The sequence below is a fragment of the Excalfactoria chinensis genome, chromosome 2, assembly GCF_039878825.1.
Source record: "Excalfactoria chinensis isolate bCotChi1 chromosome 2, bCotChi1.hap2, whole genome shotgun sequence".
Taxonomy (NCBI): domain Eukaryota; kingdom Metazoa; phylum Chordata; class Aves; order Galliformes; family Phasianidae; genus Excalfactoria; species Excalfactoria chinensis.
In genome coordinates, this window is record NC_092826.1 from 111,505,127 (window position 1) to 111,519,304 (window position 14,178).

General features: G+C 44.0%; 1 protein-coding gene across 10 annotated transcripts in view; it reads right to left on the reverse strand.

Annotated features, from left to right (window-relative positions):
• Nucleotides 1-4,967: 4,967 nt before the first annotated feature.
• The window catches only part of THRB (thyroid hormone receptor beta), a 163,030-nt gene continuing 153,819 nt past the window's right edge, over nucleotides 4,968-14,178 (reverse strand). For all 10 annotated transcript variants that reach the window (XM_072328153.1, XM_072328150.1, XM_072328152.1 and 7 more), the window contains 2 exons: nucleotides 11,821-12,079; nucleotides 4,968-10,493 (listed from right to left, as the gene is read on the reverse strand). In XM_072328153.1, the coding sequence (XP_072184254.1) occupies nucleotides 10,252-10,493; nucleotides 11,821-12,079 (501 nt within the window). In that variant the 3' untranslated portion in view covers nucleotides 4,968-10,251. The remainder of the gene's footprint in view (nucleotides 10,494-11,820; nucleotides 12,080-14,178) is intronic.

The following is a 14,178-nucleotide window of genomic DNA, read 5'->3' on the forward strand; positions in this document are numbered from 1 at the left end:
CTCAGAAGAGCCCTCACTCCAGGGAGGTGGTGCAGTCACTGCCCTGGAGGTGTTCAAGAACCATATAGATGTGGCACTAAGGGACGTGGTTAATGGGCATGGTGGGGATGGGCTGACAGTTGGTCTAGGTGATCTTAGAGGCCTTTTCCAACCTTAATGGTTCCATGATTCTAAGAGTCTATAAGACCTTGGCCCCTTGGCCTCCAGGCAAATGGAACTCCAGCATTGGCAGGAGTTACTGCTGCCTGCAAAAAGAAGGAAAACACCTGGGGGTCCTGCTGTGCATACGTGAAGGTTGCAGGAGCAATGGCTGACTGGTAGTGCAGGGAAGTGTTCCCTTCAATAACTGAACAACCTGTCTGCTTGAAAAATGCCTCAACTGGGAGGAGAGAGCTTTGTCTGCAGTAGATGCATCACAAAACAACAGCAGCTGAGAGGGGTTCACCAGTAGAAGTCGAACACCTCCCGAGTCTCTTCTGAAGCCCAGAGAAAGGAAGAATTTTTTCTTCCTTTCATGTCAATGACAAAAATGCTGCTGGGGGGGGGGGAAGTAACTGAAAAACCTGGCTTATTTGTCCAGCTGGTTGCCCCGTCCCAGGCAACTCCTGATTAAAATCCCCAATGCCGCATTCTTTCTCATCACAAATAAATAGAACTGTTTGTTAGCTTAGTCTTGGAGTTGAAACATTGTCATCATTCTCAGCTCAGGAGAAAACGTGTGGGAAAAACAAAGTGTGTAGGTGCACTCAACTGCCCAAAGCCTGGAGGCAAATCAGATCAGCGAAGCTAGAAATGTGTCAAGGTGTGGTTAATGTTGAATGATGCCTTAATTTCATTTTTGTGCACTTTAAATCAAAGTGAAATTGAGAGGGGTCCCACCCCAGTACCTGGGTGGTCTGGAGAAATCCTGGGCACCTAAAATGAGTATCTGGTCCCAGAATAATATTCATTCAAAGGGCAATCAGAAGAGTTTTCATCTGTTTTATCAGGGTTGGCCATTAGGGTGATGGATCAGCTCAGTTTGGGTTTTTAGCCCTGTGCTCCATCCAAAGTTACCACGCAATCACAGTGTAAGCAGTGAGCTCAGAGCCCTCAGTCTCTTTTGGAATGGCTTCTTCCTTTGAACTGACACTCTCCACAGGGGGCTGGCAGCACTACTCACACCTTGGGAGCACTGCTGACAGGATACCTCTGGGGAGCAGACAAGTGGATGATGTAACAGCCATTGACTCATTTTTATCCTATACTCCTGATAAACAGTACTCGTTACCTGAGCTTTGCACAAGAGGTTCAGGGGCAGCAGCTCTGTTCCTGTTGTCACCATCCATTTTCTCCAGACTCACGTTGGTGATGGTGTTTCCAGCACTGTAAGACTGGTGAGGAGAAGACTGCTCTGGTGCCCCTCATCCCATCTCTGGTGTCAGCACGACTTCCAGGGGTGGCTCATGCCTCCGGGCTATGTTTATTCTGCATACACGCAGAGATGTTGGCAACTTCTCTGGCTCAGATGTCTAGCCAGGGGGTGCTGATATACTTTCTGCCATCCTCGGACGCTCTCTTGGATCTCCTGGGCATCATAACAGCTTCACAGGCATCCAGCACTCCTCTGTGTCTGCTACATGCCTCACATCCCCAGTATCTCAAGGCACATGTGGAGCACGGGGCCCTGTCCCCACCCATTGGCACAGTGCAGGCCAATGGCAGGACCCTTGATGTATTGGTCCTCCCTTGCTACAGACAGTCACACATTGACTTTGGTGGAACAACTACGACTTGCTGAGCTGGATACCAGCTGTGCTCTGCTCTCTGGGGCCAGGCTGCATCTGTGTGGACATGAGCAGAAGAGCAAAGGCAAATTTGGTGCCTTGGGGAGCTCAGCAATGCATTTGGCATGTACTGCTTCACAGCCAAAGTGTGTCTGGTGAGGGGGATGTGATTCACATGGAGGAAACGCCCAGATGTGTGGTAAAAAACAATCACCAGGCTTCAGCTGTGTAGGGTGACTGTTGCTCATGCTCACTGTTCTAAGCACAGAATTTATTTCCACAGTAGAGCAACAGAACACTTTCTTCTGCATTTCATGAAAGCAACTGATGGGATCTGCGAGCTCTCATACATTCCAGGAGCAAGGAACAACCTTACCATGCCCAGAACGTGGGCCTCACCTGACTTCAGGCTGCACAGGATTTGTTCTCTAACAACTGTAATGCAAAAGCGCTTCTGCAAGAGGTTTACAACCCCAAATAAAGTAGGCGGAGGCAAGTTAGCATTCAGCTTAATAGAGAGGTACTCATGCTACTGGCTGGTCAGTCTCATCTAAGTTCTTGGTACTGGCGGCAGCTGACTGGTACAGTGTTTGCCCTGGGATTACCCCCAGCAGATACCAGCAGCAGCAGGCTGGCAAGATGTCTGTTTCACCCCCTTAACACCGTGTCCATATAGAACAAAGCACCACGTATAAGAGTAACCAGAGTCATTCACAGAAAGCAAGGAGACTTAGTTACAGCCACAGAGCAGTTTCTCACAAACAAGTTCCTTCTTCAAGCAGAAGCTAAAGGCATTCTACTTGTGCTCCCAAGTTAATATCAGCTCTTTCTCACAGGCTAGTCATCTGTTCAGGCTGTGATCTGTGTTTTTTCCACACGCTCATCTATCACTCCCCACTTTGTGATAGAATGAGGCCACGCAGCGTCTCAGCACAATTCACCCTCCACAAGTGGGTTCCAGCCTGAAGCGCTCACCTGTAGCTGGGTGGTGCCAAATCGGGAGGTGAGGACTGACCCCTCAGCTTCTCCCAGCCTCACAGCTCTGCCTCAACACAGCCCCTGGCTCATGAGGCCCCACTGCAGGCTGTGCTCAGAGACACTGCCCAAGCTGCAGGGTGCAGGACTTGCATTGTCAGAGGCTGTCCTTTGCAGTGTGCTAAGCGCTGAGCCATGGTGCGAGGTTAGCTCACATTATTCTTTGTGCTTCCCACATTCTAGAGGAATAGAATGACAGCCTAAAGCCACTATGCGTATCTTCATCCAAAACAAGCAAACCTAGGACTGCTTGGGACCACACCAAGTCCCTGTGTGTGTTGAATTGCTCTCCTCAGGTATGCACTTCATCTGATCTTTGTGTTCTCCTAAAAGCTTTTCTCCTTCCTTTCCTTCATTGGTCTCCACTGTTTTTAGATCTTCATCTACTTGCCAGGACTTGCTGCAGCCTCAGATATTTGTATTGGTGCATTTTTTTTTTTTCAGGTCTTCAGCTCCTTATTTTCCTGTTCCATAAGTGTAGCCTCTGTCTCTGATGTTTCACTTTTGGACACATTTCCAGCATTAGACAACTGCTTTGGTAACCTTTAGACATACATTCAGGTATGCACAGTATGCACAGACTCTCATTTCCGTATCACCGTTGCAGCAGCCAGCAAAGCTCGCTGCCCTCATACCTATTCCAGCAAAGAAAACTCCCTCCCTTTTGCTGTCACCTCTGAGCAGGGAGATATGAAGGGCCTCACAGCTACAGAGCAACTACACTTTTTTTTCCCCTTTATGTGCTGTTTTCCTGCAGAGTTTGCAACACTGTTTTTTGCTTCTTGCAACTCAGAATTTCTGTTCTGGTGGACGCTGCTCTGAGCTACTTCTATTCCCCCATCATCCACTCACGCCATTTCTTGTGTATTCAGATTCCACTGGCGTTTGGGGTAGGACTCCGTCATGGTTTCTGCCATAGCTGGTGCTATGCATAGCACACCGCACACACGACCACAAGGGTAAGATTCAGGCATTTAATGTTGGACTGGTAAATCCATGCTGGGAAAGCATGTGAGAAGTGGCCCATTTTTCAAGGGGAGAGCAGTGTCACCCACTGCTGCCACAAGGCAGAATATGGTGCAGCTGTGTGCAGAAGGGCTCAGGGTGCACAGGGTGGCTCACAGCAGCCCTCTCTGGTCAGTCATTCTGGCAGTGCCTGCTTCTCACCATCAAGAACCACCTTTTGTTTTGCCCTCTGCAATGCTGTACACATACTGGAGCAAACGCAGCTGACAGACTTCTGCTCCTCTCCACAGACCTCAAACCAGTTCTGGGAGAGCATGGCCTCCATTACCAGTGCCAACAACGAGGCCTGAGGACATCACAGCCAACAGCGTGAGGTCTGCAGCAGCAGAATTCCTTCTTCCCTCCAGCCAGCAACTGTGCTGCAGTAAATCAGTTCCTTGCTCCATGGTGGGACCAGGCAGCCCATAACTCCCACATCCACAGCACAGCAACCCACCCTGGGGCTTTGGCACCACTCCCACACTTGGAGGCCTGAAACCAGGTGCTTTAAGGGATTTAATTTAGGGAGAAGGTGGATTCATTTCTTTCCCCCAGGCTCTTCAGCATGAGCCTCGACCCCGGAAGGCAGGCCCCATTCCCACAGGCTGCAGTGCCCAGCGCCTTCCCTTCGGGACACGCCAAGTAGCCACTGTGGATGTGGGTTCCAGGCCTTGCTTTACCTGCTGAGGGGGGTGAAAGTCCCCTTGAGACCACCACAAAGGAGCATGAGAGCAGAGGGAAGATTTGACTGAGGAGATCACCAACAGGCAGCTGGCTGAGGTATGGAAAATGTGAAAAGACGGGAAGACTATTTCTCTTGTCACAGCAGCCCCATCTAGACTGGGAACAAACAGACAGCAAGGGCGTTCCCTCAAGAACTGTAATTGAATGAGACGTAAATCACGGCTCACCAAAGTGAGTTAGGTTTGGCTGATGTACAGAGCTGGGAAGTGAAAGTCACTGGCTGGGCGCCCAAGGGAGGGGAGGAGATTGGGCACGAGATAGGCAATGAAGGGGTGCAGACGGATAGAAATGTGAGCAAGTCAGTGCCAACACAACACGTCGCTCCGGGCCCTACTTCTGCCATGCCAGCAGTGTGAGGTGTGTGGCAGAACCGACTACACAGCCTGGAACGAAGAGAAGGAGAGACCAGGACCACCGTTCAGTTATAAGCTTTTTCTTTTTTAGAATTGAAGCTTACACAGTTATCTATGCCCACTATATTCATAATTACATTTTAATATCTGCATACAAAAGCTATGTAAAAATTATTTTCTTCCCCCAAATATACAAATTTTCTCTTTAGATAGTTTAAAACATTTGTGATCACAGATTTTTTAATATATTTTAGGCTGAAAAAATATTACCAATCTAGCATAACTCTTAACACTGCTTGCAAAAAAATACATCATCCAAGGTAAATTTTTTTGTACTGTACTGCGTGACGTTTGCCTTACCCTCAGGGCACGAAACCGGTATAAAAAATAATGAACCAAATAAGCAAAACCCACAAACCTCATAGACAAAGTAAGAAGTCCTCCCACCTAACTTGATAAAAACAACCAACCAACCAACCCAAGCCACCCTTCTCTTAAAAAAAATAAAAGCCTGAATAACTAATGTGATGTATTCATGAGCAAACTCAAACTGAAGAGTGCTAAGGAAGTAGGAAAAGAGCAAAAGAAATGACAGTATGTCAGCTAGTTCATGCCCTGATACTATCTCCACCAACATTAAATGTGTAATTAAATAAAGTGTCCTTTAATGTTTTACATTGTGCTCAGTAATTTACATGAACTTAATCTACACCCGGGTGCTGATGTAGATTTACATTTGATTGTCTTGTGCATAAACAAGGTCAGCTTTTGAAGAAGGTAAACTGTGCAATGGACGGTCACAAACAACTCATTACCTGCACAATATTGCTTTTTGAAGGCGACATCAGTCAATGTGGATACACACAAACAATGCATACTCTTTGCATTTGCTAACATCTATACGACACACTAAAACTTCGTGGTAAGGCCAAACCTTTTTTTTTTTTTCTCTTTTTTTTTTTTGTTTGTTTTTAATTTTAAAGCAAAAATATACCGTAGTAAAAAAATGTGCTCACATTGTTTTTGAGTCCTTAAGTGGAAAATAAACCTCTATCACACTAGAATAAAATTTCTCTCTATAAAATTTAAATACGGATCACTTCGTCACTCTATCAAAAGGAAACGTCTGGCAATCATTTCCAGATGATCACAACAAGACACGTCAAGAGGTCCTACTGCCTCTTCCTTGGAGAAAAGATAAACGTTCAGCTCTTCCGACTGCTCTCACAGTGAGAGGAGCACGTTCCTTGGTTGTGGATTTTGATTCAGTCAATGAAAAAGGTTTAGCCTTAGGAATGCTGGCTACGTCTCAAAACCATAGGACTGATTTTTATAGTTTATGATTCATGCAGCAAAAAGTCAATATGACACATACAGGTTAGAGTTCCATAGCATAAAAATGCATTGCTAGCAATGACATGCTCTGCTTGTGATCAACAGCCCTGTCTTGGCAGATTTCGGATACAGCTGATTGTTCCGGACAGGTTTTTTTTCCACTTTCCAATGCCTGCCTCTGAAGAAGCAAGCATTGTGCTCAAGGATGGTTGTGGATCTCGGAGGTCTAACTCTAACGCCTACATTTTGGCAGAGTGTAAACAAGAATCATCATTATGCATGTTATATGTTGACATAAATATCATAACTTAACTGCGATGACACAAGAAATGAGTATGTAAATTCATACGTTACTTGGGGCAAAACCGGGAACGATGACAATCAGGTTTGATAGGAAGCATCTCCTATGCAAGACCCACGCATAGACCACAAAGCAAAAACAAAGGTTATGTGGCACCATCATAAACAAGACCCTGAACTGCAGTGAAAAGTGCTGTTTGTTGTTTCCCTCGGAACAGGTCCTTCAGACCCTGCTGACCAGTGCCTGCCACTCAGATGGTAAATCCAGTGGCTGAGTCCTACAGTGACCTGAGTCACTGCAGGACAAGGGTCCTCATTCACCAGTAAGAGCCTGCAAAAGCATCCTCACAGATTCTAGTTCTGCTCTCACGGTCACGTAAATCAGGAGTCAGACTGAGGAAGTCAATGAAGACACAGAGTAAGACTGATAGGAGATGAGAGGTCATTAGATGTCAGACTAAGAGCTTGGTCTTAGCACTCTGTTGAGGAATGCTACTAATCCCCCTTGGTTAATCAAAACCAGACTCCAATGTAATCTAAAAAGCTAGAAAAGTACACTGATACTATCCTTACAGCTTTAAGGACTTCTGAACCTTTCCAAGTTGGTTGCCTAATTGCCCATCCGCAACCATCTAACAAAGAATGCTCAATGTTCTGAATCCTGATTAGCTGCATCCCCAAACTGCTTCAGTACCAGGAAGTCAAGCCGCGAGCTTGGATGCCTAACAGCAGCTGACATGCCTGAATTCAGACATCCACTTGTGTAGGCTGTGTTTCTGAACCTCTTGACCTGCTACAGTAACCTTGGCAGACAAATTCCTGTACGAGCAATGATTTTTGCAGCAGCCTGCACAATGTGTTTGTTCTCAGCATTACCTCAAGCTGAAGTTCTACCCAAGGTGTTGTGAGTTTCTTCACCTCTTGCTGCTTCCCCAGGTCAATCCAGTAACTCTCACATTTTTTTCTAACTTCTGATCTTTATTTTCTGATTAATGCAGTCCTGACACTCCCAAGTGTTCGAAAGCCAGTAGTGTGGGCCCCAGTAGTTAAAGGCAGCAAAAAGTCACTACTGAGTATTGACTTCCAACCTCAACATTTAGGCTGCTGTTTTTCTTTATAACCCAGAGGATGAGAAATGTTGACCTTAAGGAGAGACTGAGCCTCTCAGGCAGCAGTGTGACTCTAAGAAACTGAGGTTCTGAGAAATACCTAAAATATCGTGGAGCCTGAAGTGAGGTCGCTGTGAATACTACCAGGAGAAAGTGACTTTCTTTCTCCTTGGTCTCATCTACAGCACAGTTACAAGTTTTTACACTAACTCAAGCTCACATTTAGCAAATAGGTGAGATACTCGGGTTGGTTTCAGAAGGAACTCCATGATTCTGGGAGTACAAACCTCCAAAAGATATATTCTTCTTGAGAGCCATTTGCGTACAGATGCTATTTTTTTGCTTTCCCTGTATACTACCAATGCCCTACCAAGCCATCCTCAAATCAGATGTCTAATACACTTCACTTACTGCAGACGCTGCTCATCTGAGACTGTGCAGAACTGAATATATGTAAGCTTTTCTTGTTGTGTGATCTCTTGTTCCAGAGGCTAGAATGTTTCCTGATCCTTGTCCCCAAGATATAGCGCTCTACACAGAATCTGTGTAGCTAGCACACCTTTTGATACTGAGCAAATAGAGCCAGCCCACAATGGGGGTTCTTCAATTTCAGCAAGCATTTAAAGACTTACTTCCAAAGGCCTGTCTACTTGGTACCTGCAAAAAGACCTCAACATCACACTGTGTTTTATATTCTCATGAAATTATGGGCATAACCCCCAAGGAATAACAACAACACTCAACACTCACCATGGGTACATATGATATCAAAGAACAGGCACAACAAGATTCCATAACCCTGACAACAGAGCCAATAGCACTCCAAACACTTCCTCAATGTTAAAGGGAAACGGAGGCGAAAAGAATTTCATCCCTGGCACAAAGATACTGTGCTCCACCTATATGTTTTCCTGAGTATTGTGATCTTATGAGGGAACAAATACATAATGTATGGGTTTGGACACGGGGCATGAGCTTTGAAAATCAACACATCAGTTGTAGCAGTGCCCACTGAGTTGCCAGGAAAATGTATCAATGAATAACAGAGACAGAAACTGGTACAAATGAATGCACAACACAAAAGAATGTGGGATCTGAGGAAGTGCAAAACAGGTCTCTTGAGTTTCCAGGAAGAACAGAAGAATGTTTTTGATGTATCATACAAATTCAGAGAATGGTTTAATATCAAGTTTATAAAATACAGGGACAACAACCCTGAATGGTGATGGATAACAGAAAGGAATCACTCTCTACCAGTAAAGCCCTCATTACAGGCTTCAAACATTCCAGCAACACTGAGTACTGACTTGCAGATTTTGGCAGCTGGACTTCGTATCTTTCAGCTCAGTTCCTGCTAGTGCAGTTAGTGGAAATAAATTACGTGAAGGAATAAAGTGGGAAACTAGCCAAACAAAACACATACACACACCGAGGAGGGAGAACCTAGCTGATCAACTCACATACACACACAGGAGAGGGTGAGAGAAGGAAAGAGAGAGAGAGATGATAAAAACATGGAAATATGTTTAAGACATCTGCTGAAGATTCATAATTATATATATATAAAATTATATATATACGTGCATATAAACTTTATATATATATATATATAAAACAAAAGATTACTGCCAAGCAATACTATTTGTACTACTGGGACAAAGCTGTATAGTCTTGAGTGCCATCAATAGCACAGTTGGTTTCTGTTCTCTCTGACGGTCATCCTATAGGTTTCATTCATTCACATCCCTGAATAACTCGTAGGAAATACTGCTATTCTGACAAACAGCTTACTCCTTCAGAGCACTGAATTTACCACAAACTTCAGAAAAAGCAGACTTCCCTACTCAGGAAAAAGCACATCAGAGGATCAAATCTCCCTCCTTCCCCCAGCAGAGCTTCCAGTGAAGTTACCTGGAGTAGTAAGAACCGAACAATCTTACTTTCAGTACACACGGAAAAAAAATGACTCAGTCCCTTCCCTCACTTTGCATACACTAAATAGTTGATTTATGGGGCACCGTTACAACGCATCCATTGGAACGATCCAAAGATAATGATGGGATCATGACAATGATGGTCCTAGATCATAAGGGTGATCGTTACAATAGAAACAACCACAAAGACTAGATATTTCATCTCACGAAACGGTCACTAGTACCCTGCAAAGTGAGGTAACAGCAAACGGAATTGCCAGGATCAAATTATCAATAGCTGTTTTAACTTGGAGGCCAATTTATTTTCTGCCACTTCGATTTATCTCCCATATTTTCCAAGCAATGATGCATGTGAGCTGGCGACCACATAAGTGCTGGTGAATGAAACTGGTCTGTTTCTATTTTCACTGTTAAGCTGTCAAAGCATTCACATCAAAGGACTGAAGAACAAATTGCAATAGTCACAAGTACCAGCAGAAAGGGATGTTTTCATCCATGTGTATACAACTGCCCCCAGCAACCCCAAAGAAAAACTCAAATGAAAGCCCAACCCCACCTCAAGAATCAGAAGAAAATAAAAGAAGAACAAACAGGTTTGAGAAGAGCTGGGCAATGGAATGAAATGACAGCCAGTAGTGCGATAGGGGTGCAGAGGACCGCTCCAGTCTCTCTAATCCTCGAACACCTCCAGGAACAACGGAGGGAAGAGTTCTGTGGGGCACTCCACCTTCATGTGCAGGAAGCGGCTGGCATGGCAGGCTCCAATCATTCGCAGATCTGTCACTTTCATCAGCAGTTTTGGCCAAAAATGTGCAACATGGTGTTTTCTGTAGTTAATGTAGTGTTCAAATGCCAGGAGGAAACCCTCTTGACATTTTTCTATCCTCTCGACGCAAACAAGGCCTGGGCGATCTGCAGATACAAAGAAACAAAATTATCTTTAAAATTCATTTACTGTATGGAATATCTGATCATAAGTTGGGAAAAATAGAATTATTCTGTTGTAAGAAAAGAAATCTGGCTCTGGCACAAACAACTTCTTTGACCCTTAGCATATCGCTTGCATGTGCCTCAATATTATCCCCGATAAGACAAGGAGATAACCCCTTCCTTCTTCGTCCTTTGTTTCTTTTGCCCATTTAGAAGATAGCTGTTTGGGAACTGTTTCCTTGCAGTGACTGGAGCAGCACATTCTCGATCTCGGTTGAGGCTTCTATCTATATCTTACCATAAAACAACTAATAATTAGAAAATGTCCCCATCAGATATTTGCAGTTCTTTCCTATCTGTTTCACCACAGTCTGACCAAGGCTTTGATTAGTCTTTGATCCACAGATGAGCATCGAAGGAATTTGTCACGGAGCACCATGGAACAACAAATGCCGCAAGTCAGGCAGACTGTCTGAACTGGGTCCCACGGGAGTGCTGGAAAAGCTTCTTTCACAGGTCACTCTTCAGGAGACATTTCAGGACAGCAGGTCATCTGAAATGCCTTCTGAGGCTCCCAGTTACGTACCACTGTGTGGGGAACTAATAAAATCAGAATGTTTTGACTGGGAAAGCCAAGCGCTGTGTTGAGATGAATGTGGAAACCTTCCTGCCACAGACACAGTTAATCCTTGTTAATCGCTGTCTGCGTACTGTTATCCAGTGTTCAATCTTCAAAATGGTCTTAAAACAAAACCCTTCTGAATCTGACACTGCCCAAGAATGGAATTTCCTCTTTGGATTGGCACAATCAGTAGTGTAAAGGACCAAGGGGCAAATGTGGTCACTCCTTCCCTCCCCTTACAGGCAGGACGTGACAAGTTGAAGCATATTTGAAAACATATTTCATCTGAGAAGGAAATAAACTGTTTGGAAATGATATGAAATGGTCTGTGCTGCTCCTGTATGACATCACTGAGAGAACAGCTAGTTTTTCAGTCAAGGAAAACTGGCTCTAAACCAGATCTTTCTGATTTCTGTCTGATGATCACCCCTGCCTCCTTGTTAAGTCACTAAACTGAGCAAGATGTGTTACCAGTGACACTTCTATGCTTGCCTCTCTGATTTTTTTTCCCCCTGTGCTCACCAAACTGATTTGACAGTGTATCAGGATTTTGAAAGAGAATTTCATTTGCGTTACTCCGTTTAGCAACACAAGATCTAATATGTCCTATTTCTTCTGAAGAGAGATTCCCGACAAAGACCGAAGTGTTTCAAAATGGTTGGGATCCCAATATATTTCTGTTCTTACCTGACGACATGAGCAGAACAGCCTGGAGAAGGGCAACCTCGGTGTCATCCAGGTTAAATGAAGAAAGAGACATGCCCAGGTCAAAAATGGCATCAGACACTACGCCGAGACCCCCATTTTTCAGCTGGCCCCTTGTCACGGCCATCTCCCCATTTAGCGTTAAAGTCTCACTCTCGGGGTCATAGCGAACTGCTGCTCGGAGGGACATTATCTCCATACAGCAGCCTTTCAGAAGGATGATCTGGTCTTCACATGGCAGCTGCAGCAATTATAAATGATAAAGAAAAAGAAGCGTTTTTCAAACTGAGATGGTTTATAACTACAGTAAATCCATGATCATGAATTCATGGTGAGCAACCCAGGACAATACCTAGCAAAGTACAGTCATCCTGAAAACATATAACTTACCAGCTAGTTCTAGTGCACATCACAAAAGCCCAAGACTCACATTCCTGCTTTCAAAGGTCCTGGCAGGCTAACATCCCCACATATCCTTAGGAAATCTAGTGATGACACAGCTGCAGGGAAGTGGCCCTGGGCAAGATATTCACAGCAAACCAAAGTAGTGCAGGTGCTCAGGAGAAATGGCCCAGCTTTCTAATTCCATGGGATCTCTTAGTTCATGCAACATTACAGGATTAAGTCCACTAAACTTAAAGGACATAGCTTCCTGTTTGCAAACCTTTCACAAGGTGTGGAGGATGAGGCAGACCTGTCCCTTGCCAGGTTAGTGGTAACATACACTGTCAGCTTTGTCTTGTATAAGGGTGGCTGAACCAAGATGGTCACTGTTCTCAGCTGTTTACGCTTCTCTCTTTCACTCCTGAGCTCCCTCAGCTTACAGCTTGGTATAACCTGCAATTGGGGCTGGTAAAGGTATCAGCCATCCCAGTTAGATGCACTGTCAGCTATACTTGATTTTCACCTGACCAGAGATGAAGAAAGATGTTTGGGAGAGTCCATCAGAGTAGACTGCTTTTTAAATAAACAGAATTATATATATATATACATAAATCTAAAAGACACATGTCAATCAGTGGAGCATATGTTGTGAATTCTCTGTCCATTTTAAACAACAGACAACTTATTCGGTATATTTAACCTATGACAGCTAGACTATATTGCTGTTGGATGTACAAAAAACAATCTATGGTATAGGTCCAGCTTTTATGCTGGTGCACAACTGTGATCTTCAGGGCATACAGCAAAACTCATCTCCTTCATACTTCTAAAAAAGTGGTAAGCTGTCCAAATTGGCAGATGTAGGTTCTGTTTTCTGTAAAGCATGTCTTTATGTTTACATAGGTAATCCAATGATAGCAAAAGGAAAACAAAAAACAAACACCACCAACACCATTTTAAGATTGTCATTAAATGATCACCAAAACATCACATACATAGAAAAGTGTTTCCAGTTTCTATGGATCATTATTATATCTACATAAATTGCAATTAGAAATAAAAAAAACAAACGAACCCACAACAATACAAACAATCATCATAGGTTTATGTGTAAACTTGCATTCACAAAGCAATTACTCTTATTTGGTGTAAAACCATGTAGGGTGGATGCCATAAAATTACCTGACATGAGTGGAAAGTCTGTTAGAGAAGAGTTTTAAGCACAAAGACAGCAAAGCAGTTGAATCATGTAGCTATTTTTCCAGCAATGACAACTTCAGGTGTAAAGTGTTTGATACATAAGAAAAATGACTCATCCTGTTCAGGGCAATCACTCTGTCGGAGGATCATACTCAGTTCAGCAGTACGGTATGGAAAGCTGCACAAACAGTGGCAGTCTTGCTACCAGTGACAAAGCCACTGTGACTCTGAGATTGAAGTAAGAAAGGGATACAGTAAGAAATAATTCAAAAAAGATGCCCGAGAGCAGCCATGAGAGATAAAGAAAAGGCAACGACAGAGAAAAAGTGAACATAAAAGAAAGAATCATAGAATCATTCAGAAATGAAAAAAGGGAGAAGAAAGGAAGGGTCCTGGAAGAACTGCTTGATGCGATTGCCAAGCCACCCTCCATCATATTTGTAAAGGCATGGCTCTCAGACAAAGTCGCCTGTGACTGGGAAAAGGGAGGCATTGTTCCCATGTACAAGAAAGGGAGGAAAACCCAGGGAACTACAGGTAGGTAAGCCTCAAGTCTGTTCCTTGGGAGATCATGGAACAGATGGAAGGGATGTTAAAACACATGCAAGAAGAGGCAATCCAGCAGCCAGAACAACTTCAGAATTGAGATCGTATCTGAATGCTGTATAGGTCCCATGGGAGAAAGGAGGCTTTTTATTTTTTCTTATAAGCACAGCCCACACAGTATTCCTTCTAAGAAAAACATATGGATTAGAA